The sequence below is a fragment of the Pantherophis guttatus genome, chromosome 4, assembly GCF_059756535.1.
Source record: "Pantherophis guttatus breed Tessera chromosome 4, ASM5975653v1, whole genome shotgun sequence".
Classification (NCBI taxonomy): Eukaryota; Metazoa; Chordata; class Lepidosauria; order Squamata; family Colubridae; genus Pantherophis; species Pantherophis guttatus.
The window spans coordinates 157,162,435-157,186,830 of NC_142066.1; the positions used below are offsets into that span (position 1 = coordinate 157,162,435).

Sequence of the window (24,396 nt, forward strand, 5' to 3'; positions counted from 1 at the left end):
GGGCGCTTCCGCTGAGGGAGGGCGGAACGAGGGGGGCGGGGCCTGCCTGGCTTCCGGTCTGGCGATCTCCCGGCGGCGAGGCGACGGTGGCCGGGCGGAGCCAAACCGCGTCGGGCGAACGAGCGAGCGAGAAGGACGGCTGGTCCCGGCACAGCCGGGTTTGGCGTGGAAGGCGACGAGATGCTGGAGGCGGCCGGGCCGGACCCGGAGTTGGACCCGGAGGACCTGGTGCACTTCTCGGTGGGCGACCTGCCCAGCCGCGGCTACGGGGTGATGGGAGAGATCAGGAGGCAGGGGAAGCTGTGCGACGTGACCCTCAAGGTGGGCCCTGGGGGGGGGGCGTGATTGACAGGAGGCGGGGGGACCCTGAGGAGGGGAGGGAGGGAGGGAGGAGAGCAAGAAGGAGGGGCTGAGTAGGGAGGGATCAGGGGAGAGCAAGAGGGGGGGGAGAAGTGGGGAGGGGGGACCGTTTGGATGACCTTTGGGGCGCTCCTAGGCTCCCCCCACCCACCATCCCCGCTCAAGAACCTGACCAATTTACAATATCTGGGAGTAGAGCCTCCCTTGGGGTCGTTGGGTGCTCCCTCAGCTTCCATGACCCAACCAGGAAACATCAGCAGTGCTGGGTGGGGGATTATGGAGAGGGGGAGGGGGAGAAATGTGGGGGCGGGTGGGAAAGGAAAGGAAAGGAAGGAAAGGAAGGAAAGGAGCGGAAGGGAAGGAAAGGAGGTGAAGGGGAGGGGGGAGAGGAAAAGAAGGAGAGGGGGGAGGAAAAGAGGGGAAATGGGGAGGGGGAGGAAAAGAGGGCAGGGGGAGAAGGAGAGGAAAAGGAGTGGGAGGAGAAATGGAGGAGGAGGGGGAGGGAAAGGAGAGGAAGGGGAACGGGGAGGAAAGGAGGGCAGGGGGAGGAGGAGAGGAGGAGGAGGAGCAGAAATGGAGGGGGAGGAAAGGAGGAACAGAGGGAAAGGAAAAGTGGGGAGGGGGAGAGGAAAGGAAAGGAGGAGAAATACAGGAGGGGGAGGGAAAGGAGAGGAAGGGGAGGAAAGGAGGGCAGGGGGAGAAGGAGAGGAAAAGGGGGAAGGAAAGGAAAAGGAGCGGAGGGGGAGAGGGGAAGGAAAGGAGAAGAAATGGGGAGAGGAAGGGGAGCAGAGGGAAGGAAAGAAGGGCAGGGGGAGAAGGAGAGGAAAAAGAGAGGAAAAGAAGGAGGAAGAGAAATGGAGGGGGAGGGGAAGGAAATGAAAAGGAGCAGAGGGGAAGGAAAAGAACTGAGGGGGACAGGAAAAGAAGGAGAGGGGAAGGAAAGGAGGAGAAATGGGGAGGGGGATCAGAAGAGGAAAGGAGGGCAGGGGGAGAAGGAGAGGAAAAAGAGGAGGAGGAGAAATGGAAGGGGAGGAAGAGAAAGGGAAGGGGGAAGAGAGGGGGAGGGGAAGGAGAGGAGGAGGACTATGGGGGTCCTTGGTGGTTTCTGATCTCAGCTGCTTTCTTGCAGACGTTTCATGACCCAACTAGGTGACAATCGTCAGTGCTAGAAGGGAGGGGGGTTTACGGAGAGGAAGAGGAGGACGTGGAGGAGACCCCCAGGGATGGAGGGTGACTGGAGAGACGCTGGGTTACCTTTTAGCCTCCGGAGAAGGCTGTGGAAGGGCTCGTGCCCCCAGCAGCCTTCCTGATTCCTTGCAGGACTACCCCCTCATTTTAGTACTGTTGCCGCTGAGGATTGCCAAAATTGCCTTCTATTGCAGATTAGGTACCCCCCCTTGCTTTTGTGTGTGTGGGGGGGGGGGGGTCTGTGTGGCTTTGTGTGGTCTTGGTGATTACATTTTGGGTCAGGTTGTTTGTATGGTGGCTGAGTGTTCAGCAGGTCCTGCCTCTCAGACTCTCGTAGAAGAAACAGAGAGCAGTACAAATTGACCAAATCAATCAATCTTTTCTTTTTTTCTTTTTTTTTCTTTTAATTTTGATTTATATGCCGCCCTTCTCCGGAGACTCAGGGCGGCTTACAATGCGTTAAGCAATAGCCTTCATCCTTTTGTATATTTTATACAAAGTCAGCTTATTTCCCCCACAAACTGGGTCCTCATTTCACCTACCTTAGAAAGGATGGAAGGCTGAGTCAACCTTGAGCCTGGCGAGATTCGAACCTGCAGAAATTGCAGGCAGCTGGGTTAATAACAGGGTGCATTAAACCACTGTACTACCAAGGCTCCTAGGTCTTGCTAGGTTTTGTCTGTAAAGGCAGAGGAATAGAAGAGTACAGGTGGTCCTTGACTTACAACCATCTGCTTAGTGACCAAAGTTACGACGGCACTGAAAAAAAGTGACTCGTGAACCATTTTTCACACTTAACGACCCTTGCCCCGTGGTCACATGACCAAAATTCAGAGGCTTAGCAACTGACTCCTATTTAGGATCGTTGCATGTCCTAGGATCAGGTGATTCCCTTTTGCCACCTGACGAGCAGAGTCAGTGGGGAAGCTGGATTCCTTTAACCACTGCATGATTCATTTACCAACCATGGCAAGATAGGTCATAAAATGAGCCTCAGCTCACTTACAAGCTGTCTGGCTTAGCAGTGGAAAATTGTGCCTCAGTTATGGTTTTTAAGTCGAGGACTCCCTGTAGTATAAATGTCATAGGTCATAATTGCAGATAGAAAATAAAGAGGATAATTGGCTTTGGGCTGAAAACATGAACCCCCCATTTCTTAAACCTGCTGCTTTTTAAATTTATTGAACTTCAAATCTTAAAATTTCTTGATGAACAAGATCATTTTTACACCATGACGTTAGGAGCTTAAGTAGAAAACATCTGGCAGTAACAAAAGAATAAAATAGGAGTGGAATGGAATGGAGAAAGAGAATGGAATAGGATAGAATAGGAATAGAGAAAGAATAGAACAAAACAGAGAATAGAATAGCACAAAGAATAGCATAGCATAGCATAACAGAGTTGGAAGGGACCTTGGAGGTCTTCTAGTCCAACCCCCTGCTTAGGCAGGAAATCCTACACCATTTCAAACAAATGATTATCCAGTCTCTTCATAAAAACTTCCAGCGTTGGAGGATTTACAATTTCTGGTGGCAAGCTGTTCCACTGGTTAATTGTCCTCACTGTTAGGAAATTTCTCCTTAGTTCCAGGTTGCTTCTCTCCTTGATTAATTTCCATCTGTTGTTTCTTGTCCTGCCTTCTGGTGCTCTGCTTGACCCCTCCTCTCTGTAGCAGCCCCTCAAATACTGGAAGACTGCTATTATGTTCCCCCTAGTCCTTTTTATTAAACTAGCCATTCCCAGTTCCTGCAACCGTTCTTTATATGTTTTAGCCTCCAGTCCCGTAATCATCTTTATTGCTCTTTTCTGCACTCTTTCTAGTGCAGAGACAATCATTAAACAAATTACCGGTAGGTCATTAAACAATTGCCTACTAATAGGAGCAGCAGACTAAAGCACTGTTATTAACACCAGCTGTCTGCAATTACTGTAAGTTCGAATCTCACCAGGCTCAAGGTCGACTCAGCCTTCCATCCTTTCTAAGATAGGTAAATTGAGGACCCAGTTTGTGGGGGCAATAAGCTGACTTTGTATAAATATAGAAAAGTATGAAGGCTATTGCTTAATGCATTGCAAGCCGCCCTGAGTCTCCAGAGAAGGGCGGCATATAAATCAAATTATATATATATATATATATATATATATATATATATATATATATATATATGTGTGTGTGTGTGTGTGTGTGTGTGTGTGTGTGTGTGTGTGTGTAGGTCTTTGGTTATTCAGGTTTTCTCCCGCGTAAAATTGGAAGTGTCTTGGCGACGTTTTGACGAAGTCTCATTCGTCATCTTCAGGCTGGTGTTTTCGGCTTCGTGCTTCTAGGAGCAATGTGAGATCGCAGCTGTTTCTTCCTTTAACTGCTTCGATCTCACATTGCTCCTAGAAGCACAAAGCCGAAAACACCAGCCTGAAGATGACGAATGAGACTTCGTCAAAACGTCGCCAAGACACTTCCAATTTTACGCGGGAGAAAACCGAATAACCAAAGACCTACATACAAATACCCGCGAAAACCTCAGAAAACAAATATATATACATCGTCCTACCTACAGTGACTAGGATGCTACTACATGTAAAAATCTCAAAATTATAAAAGAAATACCTGTGCAAGTAGTCTTCGGCTTACAACCACAATTGAGCCCAAAGTATCTGTTGCTAGGTGAGATATTTGTTGAGAGGGTTTTGCCCCATTTTACGACCTTTCTTGCCACACCTTGTTAAGTGAATCACTGCAGTTGTTAAGTGAGTAACATGGTTGTTAAGTGAATCTGGCTTCCCCATTGACTTTACTTGTCAGAAGGTCGCAAAAAGGGATCACGTAACCCCAGGACGCTGCGACCGTCATAAAAACGAGTCATTTGCCGAATGTCTGAATTTTGATCACATGATCCTAGGGATGCTACAACGGTCACAAGAGTGAAAAACGACCATGTCATTTCTTTCAGTGCCGTTGTAACTTCGGTTACTAAACGAACCGTTGTAAATCCAGGACCAGCCGTATTCGAAGAGTTTTCCTTTTTTCGGCCTTTGCCAATTAAAATTCTGTTTCCGACAGAATCTTCTTTCCCTATGTCATTCTGGGCATGACGTCACCTTCGAGATGATTAATGTCCCAAATATCGGGTGTAGCCCCTCTGGCATAGCGTTGTGCATTGTGCATCACACAATCTCTTAAGAATGTGTCGCAGGCTACTTTACGGAGGCTTGACTGTAAAAAAAACAAAACACAAAAAAAAACACCAGCTGATAATTACGCCTGGTTTTTATATATTCTTGGGGAGAAGTCTGTGAAAATTAGATTTTAATTGCAGCCCAGTTTCTGGTACCCTGTCTCCAGTCGCATATGTTAACTTTGCACACAAGATATTCTTCCAAGAATTGAATGACTCACGAAAGGAGGAATGCTTTTCGTTAGTCAGGTTATTAACTGCACCAGAGTAACAGGGGTGGTTCGACAGAGTGGGCACCGATTCTCAGATTTTTCAATATTGTCTATCAAAGACCTGTGGAGTTCCTCCGTCATCCAGGTCATGGTTTGTTTGTTTGTTTGTTTGTTTATTTATTTATTTATTTATTTATTTATTTATTAGTTTGATTTATATGCCGCCCTTCTCCGGAGACTCAGGGCGGCTTACAATGCGTTAAGCAATAGTCTTCATCCTTTTGTATATTTTATACAAAGTCAGCTTATTGCCCCCACAATCCGGGTCCTCATTTTACCTACCTCGGAAGGATGGAAGGCTGAGTCAACCTTGAGCCTGGTGAGAATTGAACTCGCAGTAATTGCAGGCAGCTGATAGCTAAGTGCTACTTTTAACAGCAGTTTAGTCCACTGCGCCACCAGGCTCACCTTATGGTTGTCCCAAAGGTGCTTTTAATTAATTTTTTTAAGAGGAAACTGGACTTCCTGGTTTTTCTATGGACACATTTCGCTTTTCACCCAAGAACCGAAGAGCTGAAGAAGCTTCTTGGAGGAGAAGGGAAACGTCTTCAAAGAAAAGCCAGGAAGTCCAGTTGCCTCTTGAGGGGCTGGGGAGGGGGGAAGCACCTCTTGGGATGCTTATCAAAGGTTTTCATTGTGTTTTTTAAAATCCTCCAAATGTAGAAAATTATTTTTCCGACAGAAGAGAATATTTGGAGATCAGGCTTGAACTGTGGGGATCCTTGGTGCTCTCTGAGCTTGGTGGTTTTCTTGCAGACATTTCATGACCAAACTTGGTAACATCATCAGTTTGAGGAGGAATAGGAGTATTCCATGGGGTTGTATGAGCTTGATTATTTCTCTACAGACGTTTCACGACCCAACTAGGTAACATCATCAGTGCTAGGAGGGAGTTTGTTCACAAGTCCAGGGGACATTACCCATTAGCCTTAGGATAAGTCCAACAATTTTCTTCCTAGCAGCTAAATGTTTCTAGGAAGCCTCCGAGGAGATCATTTCCCACAATTCTTATGTTCAGCCTCCGGAATCCATTTATTGTTTATATAAGTAGCTCATCACCGCTTCTTAATGCGCTATGGTCTGTAAGAACCAAAAAATCTTCTATCCTTGGTCGGGGAGGCATTTTATGTTTTTGGTGCTATTACACTATTATTTTGTTTCCGATGGGCCTCCCCCCCGCCACCTCAATCTATCCAAAAAGGGGAGGTATAAACCCTTTCCTAAAATCAGAAAATAAAAGGGTTGGAATGGAGCTTAGAGCTCATCTAGGCCAGCCCCATTCCCACCACGAAGCCCTCCAGCCTCTGCTTAGAACCCTCCAGCAACAGATTCCACCAGAGCTGGAAGGGACCTCCGGAGGTCTTCTAGTCCAACCCCCTGCTCCGGCAGCAGACTCTATACCATTTCAGGCAGTCTTTTCTTAAAAACAGTGACGAAGCACCCACAACTTCTGGTGGCAAGGAGTTCCACTGATTTATTATTCTTACTGTCAGGAAGTTTCTCCTTAATTCCAGGTTGTTTCTCTCCTTAATTAGTTTCCATCCATTGCTTCTTGACCTGCCTTCAGGTGCTTTGGAGAATAGCTTGACCCCCTCCTCTTTGGGGCAGCCTCTCAAATACTGGAAAGCTGCTATCATGTCCCCCCTAGTCCTTCTCTTCATTAAATTAGGCATCCCCAATTCCTGTCAGCATTCCTCATACCAAGTGGTTTACCGCTTTTCCTGGTCATTCACCTGTTGTCCGGCTGAAATATCCAGCTTCGTGCCTTCCGTCGTGCGCTGAAGATCCTGTTATTCCAGCAAGCCGGTCTGATGGGACAATAATTTTAATCGGGTTTTAAATACGGGTTTTTAACATGGTTTTATAAGGGTTGTAGAATGGGAATTTTAAATTCGGCCAAAAATTGAATTATTTTAATATGTTTTTTAAATTTGTCTTGTATATTGTTTTATTATGGCTGTTCACCGCCCTGAGTCCGAGAAGGGCGGTATAAAAATATAATAAAATAAATAAAATAAATAAATCTCCTTCCTTGCATTTTAAACCTTATTACAGGTACTCCTCAACTTATAACACCTCAAGTAATGACCACCCAAAGTTGCGGCAGCACTGAAAAATACGATGTTTCTTACCCTTAGCGTCTGTTGCAGCCTCCCCATGCTCAAAATTCAGACGTTTGGCAACTGACTCATTTTTACGACAGTCGCAGTTATCCTGGGGATCACGTGATCCCCTTTTGCGGAGTCTGTGGGGGAAGCCAGATTCACTTAACAACCAGGTTACTGACTTACCATCTCCAGTGATGATAAACTTAAAAACAATTTGTGTGGGGCAAAACTCACTTAACAAATGTTTCACTTAGCGACCAAAAATTTGGGCCCAACTGTGGCTATGGCTACCTGTAAAGGTCGAATTCCTCTAACACAGTGTTTCTCAACCTTGGCCGCTGGACGATGTGTGGACTTCAACTCCCAGAATTCCCCAGCCAGCAGAGCTGGCTGGGGAATTCTGGGAATTAAAGTCCACACATCGTCCAGCGGCCAAGGTTGAGAAACACTGCTCTAACAGCACAACATCAGAGGGATTTTTTTTCTTTTATCTATTGATAAAATTTATATTCCCCCTGTATTACCCCAAGGTAATTTTACAATTGTGTTGGTTTCAAAAATGCACACAGGTAGTCCTCGTAGAATGAGGAAAAAATTCACAGCACTGCTTAGTGACAAAGTTTGGGCTCAATTGTTGTCTTAAGTTGAGGACTACCTCTAGTTGCTTGGCTTTTGTGTGTGTGTGTGTGTGTATGTTGTGTTCAGCCACGACCCAGGACAGGTGGTGCTGTCTTCTGTGTCTCAGCTGTTCAATTATCATGTCTGTCGGCCCTTTTCTCCAGGCTAAAAATACCTAATTTCTGACTAGACACCTCTTTGTTCAATGTCCTCTTTTTTCTAAGACGCATTTCCAAGAACTGGTGCTGATGTTCAGGGTGTGAAGAGGAGTTATATTTCTCATGCTAACAGGGATGCTACTTAGTTTTTTTGGCAGTTGCACAATGTTTTTGGTTCCTCGTGAGTCATCCAGTTCTTTTTCAGGTGCCTTGCTGCTCCTGCCTCTGACGAGTTTATCCCACCTGTTTTTATATATTTTGGTCTGCTCAAGGCGGAGAACATACCTAACGCTTCCTTCTTCTCTTTTCCCCACAACAACAGGCCTGTGAGATGGGCTGAGTTCAGGGAGTATCTGGGCCAAGCACCCCTCAGGCCAAACTGCCTCTCCTTGTGTGGTCCCCTTTTCGGACATCCGTTCCCACGGATTCCTCTGGCCCAGATACTTTGCCTTGACAAAATAACCTTGCTGGGCCGTGTCCAGTGTTCCAGATTGTGACGATCTCTCCTCTCGCCAAAGACTCAGCCAGGCTGGCTGATTGCTCCAAGAACTGCAGCCTCTGAGCAAGGGACGTTTTTGTAGAGCTGGAAGAAAGAGCACCTTTTTTAAAAAAAAATTATTTATTTATTTTTATATGCCACCCTTCTCCGGAGACTCAGGGCGGCTTACAGTGCGTTAAGCAATAGCCTTCATCCTTTTGTATATTTATACAAAGTCAGCTTATTGCCCACACAATCTGGGTCCTCAATTTACCTACCTTAGAAAGGATGGAAGGCTGAGTCAACCTTGAGCCTGGCGAGATTCGAACCTGCAGTAATTGCAGGCAGCTGGAGTTAAATTACAATGCATTAGTCTGCTGAGCTATCCAGGCTCATCCAGTCTTCTGGGAAGAACAACCTCATTTCGCAGATGCTTCAGCCAATGCTCCAAAGAGATTTCCCTACACACACACACACACCCGCCCATTAATAAGGCCCCTGCCACACACATACACCAGCTCTTGGTTGTGTTGTGCACTCAGCATGTCATTTTGTTGTTATTTAGATCACGACCGGCCGAACTAAATGGGGCCACTTCTCCTTGAGAGAGAGAGGACATTCTGTAATTCTGATTCAGCAGGCAATTTTAGACATCTTTTGTTTTTTTTTGTTTTTCCGGGAATAAATAGCTCCTGGTGGATTCCCGTTTGCTCTTTACCTGGGTGAGCATTGCCTGCTTGGCACAGTAGATCCCGGGGGGTGGGGGTGGGTGGGGGAATAAAAATCAGGAGAGATTCGTCTGATTTCGGAAGCCCATTTTAGGTTCAGGAAACTGAAGAGGCCAGCTGCTCTGGAAACGTGACTGATCGTGATTAGGAGAATGTTTGTAGGTCAGCGTTGAATTGGACAGTCCTTGGGTGCTCTCGGAGCTGGAGACGTTTCAGGACCCAACTAGGGAACGTCATCAGTGCTAGAAGGAGTGTGGGGATTGCTCTCTGTTTATGAACAAGTGGCTTGCTCTGTCAATGTTCTTAGTGGTTCCTTGATTAGGCTGCAAGAAAACCACCAAGATCAGAGAGCCCCAAGAACTCTTCCTCCTCCTCCTCCTCCTTTCTGACACTGATGATGTTACCTAGTTGGGTCATAAAACTGCGAGAAAATCATCCAGCTCAGAGAGCAACAAGGTCCCTGCAGTCCTCCTCCTCTCCCTCTCAGCACTGATAATGTTACCTAGTTGAGTCATGAAACATCTGCAAGAAAACCACCAAGCTCAGACAGCACAAAGAACCCACAGTCGCCCTTCTCTCTGCAAACCCCCCCCCACACACTTCTAGCACTGATAATCTTACCTAGTTGGGTCGTGAGACGTTTGCAAAGAAATCACCCAGCTCAGAGAGCACCAAGGACCCCACAGTTCAACCCTGAGCTGCAAATATTCTCTTCTGTTGATACTGCCGAGTCTTTTCTGTGAGCCCCCCGCCCCCTTTCCCACGGTTGAAAAACCTAAAGCGATGTGTCGCAGCCTGAGCCTCGCTGGGGCCCTTGGCCTCGCTTCCTTTTCTCCTTCCAAAGGAGAGAGGACATGGCAAGCCGGTATCGCAGTTTCTCCGTGTTGGTTTGCACCACGAGGTGTGCAGGGCAACTCAGGGGCATAGGACCCCCGAGAGGGATGGCCACGACTGCAGCTACAGTGATGCCTGTGACTGTCTCATAACAGGCAATGTAATTTTGCTTTCGTTAATATAACAACCCCAAAGCTTGAGATGAGCTCTAAGGGGTCCTTCTTAGAAAAAGTGATTTTGTGTTGGTACAAAGTGTTGCCCTTGAGATAATAAAAGCCTCGAGAAGAGAGAAGGAGCAGCGACGAATGGCAGCAGCTTCTGCCAAAAATCCAGGGGTAGATTTAATAAAATATAATTAAAGTATACTAGAGGTGACAAACAAGCCAATTCTCGGGCGTATAAAACCAGACATATCCCCTGCAAGGCAAAAATCAGAATTATTACAGAATAAATTATTGTTTCAGCCACGTACAGCCAATCAGACTGACTGGGGAAGGGGAGGGAAAAAAAAAAAGGCAAGTTATCCATAGTCCTCGAGTTACGACCATAACTGAGCTCAAAAAATCCTGTTAAGTGAGACATTTCTTTCGCACCCATTTTACACCCTTTTCTCGCCTCCGTTGTTCAGTGAATCGCTGCGGTCGTTAAGCCAGTCACCCGGTTGTTAAGTGAATCTGGCTTTCCGCATTGACTTCGCTTGTCAGAAGGTCGTAAAGGGGGTTCGGGTGACCCTGGGCACGCTGCGACCGTCATAAATACGAGCCAGTTGCCAAGCGTCCAAATTGTGATCATGTGACCACGGGGAGGCTGCAACGGTCGTCAGTGTGCAAAACGGTCATAAGATAATTTTTTTTTCAGTGCTTCTGTAACTTCGAATGGTCATTAAATGAAACAGTTGCAATTCAGGGACTACCTGTATACATATGTCAGGGTTTTTGTATCTGTGACTGAGCCAGATTGTAAACTCGGCTACAAACCTTTGCATTTCGAATGTTATTGCTTTTTTTTTTTTTTTTTAATGTATTTACCTTCCTATAAACTGGAGTTAAATAAGCCAAATGTAGCTCAAATACAGGCTGGCAGGTTAGAGAAAGCGATTTAATCTGGCTAGCGATCTTTCTCCAGCAAAAGTGAAGATGCTTGGCATTCTGTGTTCTGTCCCCATACCCCACACGCACCCCCACAGACGGCCCGGAGTTAATAAGCCACACGACAAAACTCTTTGAAGATAAAGCTGGCAGCAACCCAGTGACTAGCTGCCAATTCAGACTTTACTCACACAAAACAAAGATTAGACTGCAAGCATTCCAATAAAACAGGCAGAGTGTCAACAATACAAGGATTAATCCAAATGCAGTCCGATAAAGCAGGCAAAGTCCAGTAACGCAGAGATCATGGATTATTTCCAGTTTTTGCTCGTCACAAACTGAACCGGCCACCACACCCACATTTCTACCCTGTGGGGTGTGGTCCAGTGACTCAGCTAATCTCTGGCACGCCTTCCCCTCTGCTGCGCACGCTTCTCCCTGCGCCTCTGCCAAGGGTCCAGCCAGCACTTATCTCCTTCGTCGCTGTCCACCTGTGGCTGCGGGGACGTACTTGGCTCTGAGCCTATCGTTTGGCCTTCGGTGTCCTCCGGAGGCATTGCCAGAGAGGAGGGTCCTGGAGAGGGAGGCCTTGCCAACTCCTCCCCCTCACTCTCAGAGTCTGCATCTGTCGATAGCCCAGGCTCAGGCAACGGAGCCACAACATTTTGGATGATCATCCCAAGCTAAACTGGGTCAGGCGTGGTCGGCAGTTGGAAGAGAGCCCAGCCCAAAAACCCAGACAGAAATTAAGTGGGGGGGGGGAAGGCACAAAGAAAAAGCAAAATTGCAAACCAATCTTTTATTTTTTCCAAAAAAAGAGAGAGAAAACGACATGGACCTGCCAACGTTTTTTCATTCACCATGAATTGATTTGGATTCGAGAGTGTCTTTCATTTTATAATTAAAGAGAAACGGAAAAACTGGAAGAGCTTGCAGACGAAACGAGACCCCTTCCTAGCTGCGAGTCGAAGAATTGATTCCTGTCTCCTTCTGTTCCTGTTTAGGTGGGAGACCACAAATTCAGCGCCCACCGCATCGTCCTGGCGGCCTCCATCCCTTACTTCCACGCCATGTTCACGAATGACATGATGGAATGCAAGCAGGATGAAATCGTCATGCAGGGCATGGATCCAAGGTAAAGTGGTGGGTTGGGGGCTGAGGACATTTCCCCCATTCTCCCCCCCTCACCCCCTTGGGATGAGCCAAATCTATTTTATTGTGGGGTGCTTGGTGCTCTCCGAGCTGGGTGGTTTTCTTGCAGACGTTTCATGACCTACCTAGGGAACATCATCAGTGCTAGAAGGGAGCATGGTTTGCTTCTATCACGGATGATGTTGCCTAATTTGGTCATGAAACGTCTTTGTTCTCTACGCCATCCATCTGGTAAGATTCGTTTTTCTCGCCATGTACACATCTGAATTAGACTGTGTTGTTTCTCTGTGTCATATAAGTGGGTATGTACATAATTTTATTTATTTATTTAATTTATTTATTAGTTCGATTTAGATGCCGCCCTTCTCCGGAGACTCAGGGCGGCTTACAATGCGTTAAGCAACAGCCTTCATACTTTTGTATATACCTGCTTAGTAGGGCTTTTCGCCCCCCCCCCAAACAGTGTTCTTTTTTTATACAAAGTCAGCTTATTGCCCCCACAAACCGGGTCCTCATTTTACCTACCTCGGAAGGATGGAAGGCTGAGTCAACCTTGAGCCTGGTGAGATTTGAACTTGCAGTAATTGCAGACAGCTGGCAGCTAAGTGCTACTTTAACAGCAGTTTTTAGTCCGCTGCGCCAACAAATTTTGTATTTGTTTATTTATTTAGTCATGTTTATTTAGTGTATATTGAAGGTGGTGACCTTTGAGAACTGTATGAAATGAAATTTCATTTTAATGCATGCTGATTAGTGTACTATTCTATTCCTATTCCTATCCTATCCTATCCTATCCTATCCTATCCTATCCTATCCTATCCTATCCTATCCTATCCTATCCTATTCTATTCTATTCTATTCTATTCGCAAGAGAACACCCAAGCTCTCCTCCTCCTCCTCCTCCTCCTCCTCCTCCTCCTCCTCCTCCTCCTCCTCCTCCTCCTCCTCCTCCTCTCTGAATTTCTTATGTAAGAGGCAACTGGCAATTAGAAAAGATGTTTGACTGCCACCTTTTTGGGGTATCAGTTTCATAGGAGAAATGATGGTTTTCTAATTTATATTTACCTTCTTGAGGACCAGAAGCATGATGTGACGAAGATCTAGAATCTGCAAGGGCCTCCCATTTGAATCAAGAATTCTGAATTACGTAGCGATGTATTGTAGATGGCTTGGGTTACTAAAACCGGGTATTTGCGCACTGCTCCGAGTCACTTTCCATGAAGCGGTCATTTAAACGAATCTGATTAATCAGTAGACATAACTATCGGCTCTTCTTTGCCCCATTTTAGCGCACTGGAAGCTCTGATCAACTTTGCCTATAACGGGCATTTGGCCATAGACCAGCAAAATGTCCAGTCCCTCTTGATGGGAGCCAGTTTCCTGCAGCTGCAGAACATTAAGGACGCCTGTTGCTCCTTCCTCAAAGAGAGGTGAGTGCAGATGGAAAAAAAAATCTGGAGGTAGAATTCTAGGGCTGTAAGGCACCTTGGAGGTCCAGGTAGAAGAATTTATATGTACCACCTTGGTCCAGTCTTATTTTTGAATTTCCAACCTCCTGGGACCAGAAATATCAAGGGAATTTACATTGCTGGCGGCCCTCGAGTTACGACGCTCATAGAGTCTACGGTTGTGGCGGTCGTAAAGCAGGCCTGTTAGATTTTGCGACCTTTTCATAGTGGTTATTAAACAGATCATCGGTTTGCCGAAAACTGGATGGAAATGATGGTTTTTGGCGAAACAGTGTTGCCACAATTGTGTTCCCCAAACGCAACTTTAGGACGAAGGGATTTGTGCCAGCCACTCTGCTCTGCCCAGGAAGAGATCAAACGAGGAATTTGAGATTCCCAGGAGTTGGGAGCCGCTGCCCCCGTTATCTAGTTGATCCATTAAGATCTGTCCTAATTTAGCTGCTTCTTCTGACTGTTAAGCGACTGGGGGGCTCCTGCCTCCCTTATCTAATCGTTTCCTCATCCTTTTCCCCTCCTTCCCCCAATGCCATTCGCACGTCACACTGCATTATCCCAGCAGATGGCAGCCTTTGGTCCTCTGGGAAACAGCTCATCCCAGGGACAGCTCCTTTGGGAAAGGAGGCCAAGAGGAGATCTCACCCCACCAAAAGGATATTTTTGCTGCTGTGACGTTTCCACCCGGGACCCCACTAATGTCGGTGCCCCTTTAGGAATAAACGATAGGCCAATCCCCAGATAGGGCTTAGAGGAGAATTAATCTGCCGATACCCACTGCGCAAGACGATTTGGCAGTCACATACACACAAAAACACGACTGGGCCAGATGTTTCCTGCTCACTTCTCTCCCTCCCTCCCCCCCCCCTCTCTCTTTCTCTCTCTTTCTTTCTCGCTGTGCTGTCCGAAGGCTTCACCCCAAGAACTGCTTGGGCGTGCGCCAGTTTGCGGAGACTATGATGTGCGCCGTCCTGTACGACGCGGCCAACAGCTTCGTCCACCAGCACTTCGTGGAGGTCTCCATGTCGGAGGAATTCTTGGCTCTGCCTTACGACGATGTCCTGGAGCTGACCTCCAGGGATGAACTCCACGTGAAGTTGGAGGAGCAGGTGAGACCCTCCCAGACCCTGAAATACGCTTCGGGTTTTCGTTCCTCCCCACCACTTGTTTTTTTTTTTTAAAGCCAACTACACCAGGGGTCTCCAACCTTGGCAACTTTAAGCCTGGAGGACTTCAACTCCCAGAATCCCTCAGCCAGCAAAGCCCTTTAAGTCCTCCAGGCTTAAAGTTGCCAAGGTTGGAGACCCCTGGACTACACAACTAACTATAACTACAGGCAGTCCTTGATTTACAACCATTCCTCGAGCGGCCAGTCAAAGTTACAACAGCACTGGAAAAAGGGACTTAGGACCAGTTTTTTCACGCTTATGACCGATGCGGCATTTCCCGATGTCACGTGATTAAAATTCAGACGCTTGGCAAACTGACACGTATTTATGACCGTCGCAGCGTCCCAGGGAATCATGCGATCGTCTTGACCAAGCAAAGTCAGTGAGGGAGCCGGATTCACTTAACCACCGTGTGACTTAACTTTTAACGACTGCAGCGATTCACTCAACGACTGTGACGAGAAAGGTGGTCAAATAAGGCACTTAACCACTGTCTTCTCTTTGTAACGGAAGCGCTGGGATCGATTGTGGTCGTAAGTCGAGGACTTCCTGTCGGTTAAAGAAGCCTCAGAAGCTAATAGGCACCGGACAGAAGTGTAACTCACTTCTCATCTTGGGAATCAACAGGATCACAAAAGATCTAGATGAGTGTTTGTCGACCGTGGTCCCTTTAAGAAGTCAGGACTTCAACTCCCAGAATTCCACATTCAGTATAAAGGATGCCAGCTGGGGAATCCTGGGAGTTGAAGTCCTGATTTCTTAAAGGGACCTCGGTTGACAAACACAGATCTGGAGGATCTGTTGAAGTCCATTTTCAGAGGTTCTGGAAAAGTCAGGATTCCTGAGGACATCAGAATGCCCCTGGCACAAGATTTGCATTTAGTCCTCAACTTACAACCCCTCATTTAGTGACCGAAGTTACAACAGCGGCAGCACTGAAAAAATGTAACTTAGGACCCTTTCTCACACTTATGACCGTTGTTGCACCCCCCGTGGTCACGTTCTCAAAATTCAGGCGCTTGGAACTGACTCATATTTATGAAAAGCAGGAGTCCCAATTCACTTAGTGACCACATGACTAACTCAACAACCACAGCGATTCCCTTAACAGCTGTGACCTGAAAGGTCGTAAACTGAGGCAAAACTCACTGAACAGGTGTGTTGCTCAGCAACAGAAATTTCGGGCTGCGTTGAGGTTGTAAGTCAAGGACTACCTGGATTTTGGAGAAGAAGAAGGGAAAGGAGAAGAAACAAAGCCAGCAGGAAATCAAAGAGGAACTGATTCCTAATTGCTTTTATAAACCTTGGATTAAGTCCAGATGGTGGGAAAACAGAAGGAGGACCCAAGGTGTTGTGCGATAATTAATTATATGCACCAGGAAAGGAAAGGTAAAACTCATCGTAAGTGTGAAAAAAACGACCGTTGTAAATTTTTTCAGTGCTGTTGTAACTTTGAATGGCCACTAAACGAACTGTTGTAAGTCGAGGACTACCTGTGTTTTACGACGGGACCACGGAGGTGCCAAGACAGGCATACATACTGTACAGGTAGTCCTCGATTTACAACAGTTCATTTAGTGGCCATTCAAAGTTACACCGGCGCTGAAAAAAGTTACGACCATTTTTCACACTTATGACCATTACAGCATCGCTATGGTCAGGTGACCAAAATTCAGACACTCGGCAACCGGCTCATATTTACGGCGGCCGCAGTGTGCTGGGGTCACGTGATTCCCCCTTCGCGACCTCCTGACAAGCAATGTCAACGGGGAAGCCAGATTCACTTAACAACCAGGCTGTTCACTTAACAACCCCCGTGATCCACTTAACAACTGCAGCAAGAAAGTTGGCAAAAAAACCTCACGTAACACATGTTTCCCTGAACGACATAAATTTTGGTCTGAATCATGGTCGTAAGACGAGGACTTACCTGTGCTGAGATCAAAGCTGTGGGGGCGGCCGGAGTGTCCCGCGCAGAGCATTCCCTGTCCGGGAAGCTGCTCACCTGTATGATGATCTCCCTGCTCTCTCTCTCTCTCTCTCTCTCTCTCCTGCCAGGTCTATGAAGCCGCCCTGGCCTGGGTCAGGTACGACCGTGAACAGCGGGAGGCCTGCCTGCCGGAGCTCCTGTCCAGAATCCGGCTGCCCCTCTGCCGGCCACAGTTCCTGACTGACCGCGTGCAGCAAGATGACCTCGTCCGCAGCTGCCACAAGTGCAGGTGAGCTGAGAGGGAGAAGGTGGGGGAAGGAGGAGAAGGAAAGATCTGGTTGGAGGGCCTCAGAACACACAAACACACAACACACTCACTCACACAAACAGGAGTTTGCCTCGAGTTTTGTGGTACACTGGTCACAATGTGAGATGGGCAGTTACGTGAAGGGAGGGAGGGAGGAAAGGAGGCAGGGAAGGAAGGCTGGAAAAAGGGAAGGAGGAGAGGAAAGGAGGGAGGGAGAGCAGGAGGGCAAAGAAGAGGGAGGGAGAGGAGAAAGGAAGATAGGAAGGAAGAGGGAGGGAAGGAAGGGAGCAAGGGAGAAAAAAGGGAAGAAGGAGAGGAAAGCAGGAGGGTGATGAAAGAGAGGGAGGGAGGGAGAGGAGAAAGGAAGATAGGAAGGAAGAGGGAGGGAAGGAAGGGAGCAAGGGAGAAAAAAGGGAAGAAGGAGAGGAAAGCAGGAGGGTGATGAAAGAGAGGGAGGGAGGGAGAGGAGAAAGGAAGATAGGAAGGAAGAGGGAGGGAAGGAAGGGAGCAAGGGAGAAAAAAGGGAAGAAGGAGAGGAAAGCAGGAGGGTGATGAAAGAGAGGGAGGGAGGGAGAGGAGAAAGGAAGATAGGAAGGAAGAGGGAGGGAAGGAAGGGAGCAAGGGAGAAAAAAGGGAAGAAGGAGAGGAAAGCAGGAGGGTGATGAAAGAGAGGGAGGGAGGGAGAGGAGAAAGGAAGATAGGAAGGAAGAGGGAGGGAAGGAAGGGAGCAAGGGAGAAAAAAGGGAAGAAGGAGAGGAAAGCAGGAGGGTGATGAAAGAGAGGGAGGGAGGGAGAGGAGAAAGGAAGATAGGAAGGAAGAGGGAGGGAAGGAAGGGAGCAAGGGAGAAAAAAGGGAAGAAGGAGAGGAAAGCAGGAGGGTGATGAAAGAGAGGGAGGGAGGGAGAGGAGAAAGGAAGATAGGAAGGAAGAGGGAGGGAAGGAAGGGAGCAAGGGAGAAAAAAGGGAAGAAGGAGAGGAAAGCAGGAGGGTGATGAAAGAGAGGGAGGGAGGGAGAGGAGAAAGGAAGATAGGAAGGAAGGGATAATGGAGGGAGGGAAGGAAGGAAGGGAGCAAAAATGAGGAAGAAGGAAAGGAAAGCAGGAGAGTTAAAAGAAAGAGGGAGGTAGAGCATGAGGGTGAAGAAAAGGGAGGGAGGGAGAGGAGAAAGGAAGATAGGAAGGAAGAGGGATGACGGAGGGAGGGAAGGGAGGGAGGAAAAAGAAGAGGGAAGAAGGAAAGGAAAGCAGGAGGGTTAAAGGGAGGGAGAGCAGGAAGATGAAGGGAGGGAGGGAGAGGAGAAAGTAGAAAAGGGGGGGAGGGAGGGAAGGAAAGATCTTATGGTTGTGCTACTATTCTGCCAAGTACAGCATACAAGTAGTCCTTGACTTATGACCACAAATTTCCGTCACTGAGGGAGAAAGTTGCTATTTGAGTTTTGCCTCATTTTATGACCTTTCTGGCCATAACTCTTGTGAAGTGAATCCCTGCAGTTGGTTGAGTTAGTCACATGGTTGTTAAGTGAATCTGGGTTTCCCCCCATGACTTTGCTCATCAGAAGGTCACAAAAGGGGATCGTGTGACCCCCCCCGGGGACACTGCGACCGTCATAAATACGAGTCAGTGGCCAAGCGTCTTGAGTTTTGATCAGGTGGCCACGGGGATGCTGCGACAGTCGTAAATCTGCAAAACGTTCATAAATCACTTTTTTTTTAGGGCTGTTGTAACTTCAAACGGTCGCCGTGTCCCGGGGGTGTCACATGATCCCCTTTTGCGACCACCTGACAAGCAAAATCAAAGGGGAACCCAGATTCACTTAACAACCGTGTCACTAACTTAATGGTTGTTGTAATTCGCTTAACAACTGTGGCGAGGAAGGTTGCATATTGGGGGCAAAACTCATTTCACAGCCGTCTGGCTTAGCAATGGAAATTTTGGGCTCCATGGTGGTCGTAAGTCCAGGACTAACCTGTATTTTTTACAAATAACTCCAGGTTTGCATCTATTTAGTATTAGGCTTTTTACAACCGGGTGCAATTCTGAAAACGAAACTGATGGGAGCGCGAACGGATTTCTTTCCGTTTTGCAACCTCTTGGCCTTTCATTTGCTTTGAGGGTTCTGTGGTTCATCCAGCAGGAATCGGGCGCCTCAGTTTCCCTTTCGGTCTCTCGGTGAAAATTCCCTGTAGCGCTCTGCTGGAAATCTCGCAATTATTAACAGGGGATAAATAATTCAGTCGCTTTGATTTAAAAAGCTAATGTATTCAGCACTCGCTCCTGCTGTGCTCCTTATGGCAATCTGGTTCTTATTATTATTCACCACCGCGCTTCCTTCTGACAACAAAATAAATAAAATCCATAAATAAATAAAATCCCTCCGTAATAAAGCCAACAGTCTTTAAAAATGCAAAACAGAGCACGATCTGGATGCTTTTAAGAAATTATTTCAAGGCGAAGAATACGGAAGACGGAAACATTTTGTATATGTTATACAGTATAGTATATACTACATAGTATGTAGGTTTACTACGTAGTCTATGGTATATTCGCACACAGAAATGCAAATATAAAAAAGACAATCATTTCGTATCGAATTAAAGGCTGGTCTTTCTAAATTGGCATCTCTTGATTTTAAATCAGGAGGCACCCGTAATCGTGGGTGTTTTAATCCTATTTCTGCACGGAATGAAGGCTGGCCTTGATGATCTCAAGGGTTCCCCCTGAGTATAAGGTTTTGTGAAAGGCAGCACAAGAATTGTATTCCTCAGTTTGGCTCAGCTTTTTTCAGTGGCTCCGTCACTGAAGGTTGTCAAGAAAAACATTGGACAGCCAGTTGTCTGAAATGGGGTAGGGTCTCTTGCTCGAGCAGCGGGGTTGGACTAGATGACCTCTGAGGTCCCTTCCATCTCTAACATTCTATGATTCTGTAAGGGTCTTTTTGCTTGGGCAGGGGGCTGGACTAGATGACCTCCGAGGTCCCTTCCAACTGTTATTCTGCTTTAGGGACCTCGTGGATGAAGCCAAAGACTACCACCTCATGCCCGAGCGTCGGCGACCTCTCCTCGCTTTCAAGACGCGGCCCCGTTGCTGTACGTCCATCGCGGGTTTGATTTACGCCGTGGGAGGGCTCAATTCAGCAGGTAAATTTCAATTCCGTCACCACTCGAGGTCCAGACAGGTGATCCTCAATTTACGACCATTAAAAAACTTTTATCATGACGTCCCTAAAGCAGCTCCTCCCTGAATCGATCCGAGTTGTTATAATTTTTTTTTTTTTAAATGCAGCGGTCACTAAGTGAGTCACCATGACTGTTGAGTGAATCTGCTGTAATGAAGTGAATGCTGCAGTAATCAAAGAAACTTTAATGGATCGTTTTTGTGTTTTTGACAAGACCTGGAATTAAATGTTGGGTTTTGGGCAAAAACTTAGGACTAGAACTCACCGTCTCCTGGTGATTGGCCCCAAGTCACCCAGCCGGCTTTCATGCCTGTACTAAATTAACAACCGCAGTGATTCACTTAACAACTAAGGCAAGAAAATTCGTAAAATGAGACAACTCACTTAGCTGTCTTGCTCAACAGTGAAAATCTTTGGAATCGGTTATGGTCGTAAGTCGAGGACTACCTGTAACGCATTCTTAGTTTAGAGCGTTAAGAGTGGCCGCACGCAAACGGTCAGTTTTGCCGATCGCTTTTTAAAATGTCAGCAGCAAATTTCTACGCAGGCGACTCTCTGAACGTGGTGGAAGTCTTCGACCCCGTAGCCAACCACTGGGAGAAGTGCCAGCCAATGACCACGGCCCGCAGCCGGGTGGGCGTGGCCGTGGTGAATGGGCTCTTGTACGCCATTGGCGGATACGACGGGCAGTGGCGGCTGAGCACCGTGGAGGTGTACAACCCCGAGACCGATTCGTGGTCCAGAGCGGGCAGCATGAACAGCAAACGGAGGTGCGTGTGGGGTGGGCTTCCCACTGGTCAGGAAGGGTCCCCAACCACGCTGGCTGGGGGATTCTGGGAGTTGTAGTGCTCCCCTCTTAAAGCATGCTGGCTGGGGGATTCTGGGAGTTGTAGTGCTCCCCTCTGAAAGCATGCTGGCTAGGGGATTCTGGGAGTTGTAGTTTTCTCCTCTTAAAGCATGCTGGCTGGGGGATTCTGGGAGTTGTAGTGCTCCCCTCTTAAAGCATGCTGGCTAGGGGATTCTGGGAGTTGTGCTCTCCTCTTAAAGCATGCTGGCTGGGGGATTCTGGGAGTTGTAGTGCTCCCCTCTTAAAGCATGCTGGCTAGGGGATTCTGGGAGTTGTGCTCTCCTCTTAAAGCATGCTGGCTGGGGGATTCTGGGAGTTGTAGTGCTCCCCTCTTAAAGCATCCTGGCTGGGGGATTCTGGGAGTTGTAGTGCTCCCCTCTTAAAGCATGCTGGCTGGGGGATTCTGGGAGTTGTAGTGCTCCCCTCTTAAAGCATGCTGGCTAGGGGATTCTGGGAGTTGTAGTTTTCTCCTCTTAAAGCATGCTGGCTGGGGGATTCTGGGAGTTGTAGTGCTCCCCTCTTAAAGCATGCTGGCTAGGGGATTCTGGGAGTTGTGCTCTCCTCTTGAAGCATGCTGGCTGGGGGATTCTGGGAGTTGTAGTGCTCCCCTCTTAAAGCATGCTGGCTAGGGGATTCTGGGAGTTGTGCTCTCCTCTTAAAGCATGCTGGCTGGGGGATTCTGGGAGTTGTAGTGCTCCCCTCTTAAAGCATGCTGGCTAGGGGATTCTGGGAGTTGTGCTCTCCTCTTAAAGCATGCTGGCTGGGGGATTCTGGGAGTTGTAGTGCTCCCCTCTTAAAGCATCCTGGCTGGGGGATTCTGGGAGTTGTAGTGCTCCCCTCTTAAAGCATGCTGGCTGGGGGATTCTGGGAGTTGTAGTGCTCCCCTCTTAAAGCATCCTGGCTGGGGGATTCTGGGAGTTGTAGTGCTCCCCTCTTAAAGCATGCTGGCTGGGGGATTCTGGGAGTTGTAGTGCTCCCCTCTTAAAGCATGCTGGCTGGGGGATTCTGGGAGTTGTAGTGCTCCCCTCTCGAAGACACGATGGTTGAGCCACAGTTCTTTAAAGTGTGCTATTAAAGTTGGTCATTCTGAAATCTCCGGTTTCTGCCCCGTTTCAGTGCGATGGGAACTGTAGTCCTGGATGGACAGATCTATGTTTGTGGGGGTTACGACGGAACCTCCTCCCTGAATTCGGTGGAGGCCTACTCGCCCGAGACAGACAAGTGAGTATCCCTGAATGCCATTTGAGAGATGTGTGTGCCACTACCGCAACTTCCCCCTCTCCTTTGCTGACCTTGTGAAGGTGGACGTCGGTGACACCTATGAGCTCCAATCGCAGCGCGGCCGGCGTCACGGTCTTCGAAGGCCGCATCTTCGTCTCCGGCGGACACGATGGCTTGCAAATCTTCAATAGCGTAAGTCTGTTCTTTTTTGGACTGTAGTTTATTTCTGGCCCGTCCCTAATAACCTCCAGAAGTTGTGGATGCTCCAACATTGGAGATTTTTAGGAAGAGATTTGACAACCGTTCGTCTGACATGGGACAGGGTCTCCTGCCTGAGCAGGGGGTTGGACTAGATGTCCTCCAAGGTCCCTTCCGATTCAGTTATTCGGTTAAAAACCAGCATTTCTCCAAAGGAAGAACTGGAGCAGAACTCTGAAGCTGTTAACTTATTATTATTTTTTTTCAAGCAGTGTAACTTATTATTTTGTTATTTACTGTTTATTTAGGGGTTAGTTATAAACGGGGGATTTCTAGTCTCGCCTTAGGCGCGAAAGCCGCTGAGTGACTTTGGGCCAATCAGCAGGAGACGGTGAGTTCTAGTCCTGTTTTAGGTATGAAAGCCGGCTGGGTGACTTTGGGCCAGTCACCGGGAGACGGTGAGTTCTAATCCCACTTTAGGCATAAAAGCCACTGGGTGACTTCAGGCCAATCCCCAGGAGAAAGTGAATTCTAGTCCTACGTTAGCCACGAAATCCAGTTGGGCCAATCACCTGGCGACTGGGAATTCTAGTCCCACCTTTGACACGTAAGCTAGCTGGGTTGGGCTGAGACAGCCAGTCAACTCGCAGGGTTGTTGTTTTAGGGAAAATAGGAGACAAAAGGCTCCATAAATTATAAGATGCTCGCCATTCCCAATTATTTATTAATAACAAAGTCAGGGTATAAATGCCTGAAGAATTCGATCTCTCTCTCTCTCTCTCTCTCTCTTTCTCTTTCAAATCTGCCTCTGAGGCCTTGTTGCCTCTCCAAATAGCCGCGTGTCCTTTCTGGAAGTCGATCCCCTTCCCTGACCTCTGCCCCGTCCATCTGCCCATCTGCTGACGCGTGGTTTTGTCCCTGCCTCCAGGTGGAATACTACAACCCCCACACCGCCTCGTGGCACAGCGTGGCCAGCATGTCGAACAAGCGTTGTCGGCACGGGGCGGCCTCCCTGGGCAGCAAACTCTTCGTCTGTGGCGGCTACGACGGCTCAGCCTTCCTCAGTGTCGCCGAGGTCTACAATTCGGCCTCCGATCAGTGGTACCTTCTGGTGCCCATGAACACCCGGCGTAGCCGTGTCTCCCTGGTCACCACCGGCGGCCGCTTGTACGCCGTGGGCGGCTACGACGGACAGTCCAACCTCAGCTCGGTAGAAATGTACGACCCGGAAAGCAATCGCTGGACGTTCGTGGCGCCCATGGTGTGCCACGAGGGAGGGGTGGGGGTGGGCTGCGTCCCACTGATGGCCATTTGAGGGGACAGGCCGGGGGTGCCACGTGCATTGCATGCAAAAACCGTGGGAGGGGCCGAGCTGAGGGGGAACATTGTTTCAAGGTGTGCTTGAGGTGTGGCCCCCTTTCCCCACCCCCCCTACACACACACACACACACACACACACACACACACACACACACCCCTCCATGGGCTGTCAACGGGGGTGGGGATTCTTGAGATCCCACGGAATTGGGTCAGTACAAAGAGTTGGGGGGGGGGCGTGTGATAAAGGAAAGCTGCTGCCCCTCGGCCAAATGTTGTGGTTGTTGCCTCAGGCTTTGTGGTTATGTAGGAGGGAGGGGTGGCGGGTGAGAAAAGATGGGGAGGAGGAAGAGGAGGAGGAGAAAAATCAAAAGTTAGAAAATCAAAAGAAAAATCAGTATGTTAGTACTGATCAATTCAGTCTTTTCTCCTCCTTCTCCTTTTCCCTCCTTCTTCTCCCTTCTCCTCCTCATTCTCTTTCTCCTTCGCTTTCTTCTCCTTCCTTCAGCTTCTCTCTTCCTCCTCCTCCTCCTCTTCCTTCCTTCCTCCTCCTCCTCTTCCCCTTCTCCTTTTCTTCCTTCTCCTTCTTCCTGCCTCCTTCTTTCTTCCTCC

The 24,396-nt window shown here is 48.0% G+C and overlaps 1 protein-coding gene across 3 annotated transcripts; it reads left to right on the plus strand.

The window, feature by feature from the left end:
- Window positions 1–51: 51 nt before the first annotated feature.
- Window positions 52–23,810, plus strand: KLHL18 (kelch like family member 18). 3 transcript variants are annotated; one of them, XM_060684657.2, is made up of 10 exons: window positions 52–321; window positions 12,010–12,140; window positions 13,447–13,587; window positions 14,531–14,729; window positions 16,848–17,008; window positions 20,027–20,163; window positions 20,731–20,971; window positions 22,165–22,269; window positions 22,350–22,461; window positions 23,396–23,810. In XM_060684657.2, the coding sequence occupies exons 1-10, from the start codon at window positions 181–183 to the stop codon at window positions 23,780–23,782; spliced, it is 1,755 nt and encodes a 584-aa protein (XP_060540640.1). In that variant the 5' UTR covers window positions 52–180; the 3' UTR covers window positions 23,783–23,810. The 3 variants fall into 3 exon arrangements, with proteins under 3 accessions (XP_060540640.1, XP_060540641.1, XP_060540642.1); XM_060684658.2 differs by having other exon boundaries at window positions 20,734–20,971; XM_060684659.2 differs by having other exon boundaries at window positions 54–321; window positions 20,749–20,971.
- The last annotated feature ends 586 nt before the right edge of the window (window positions 23,811–24,396 follow it).

Coding starts and splice junctions, on each gene's coding strand:
- KLHL18 (XM_060684657.2), top strand. CDS start 181: ATGCTGGAGGCGGCCGGGCCGGACCCGGAGTTGGACCCGGAGGACCTG. Junction 322..12,009: donor TGTGCGACGTGACCCTCAAG/GTGGGCCCTGGG, acceptor GTTCCTGTTTAG/GTGGGAGACCACAAATTCAG. Junction 22,462..23,395: donor GCTTGCAAATCTTCAATAGC/GTAAGTCTGTTC, acceptor CCCTGCCTCCAG/GTGGAATACTACAACCCCCA.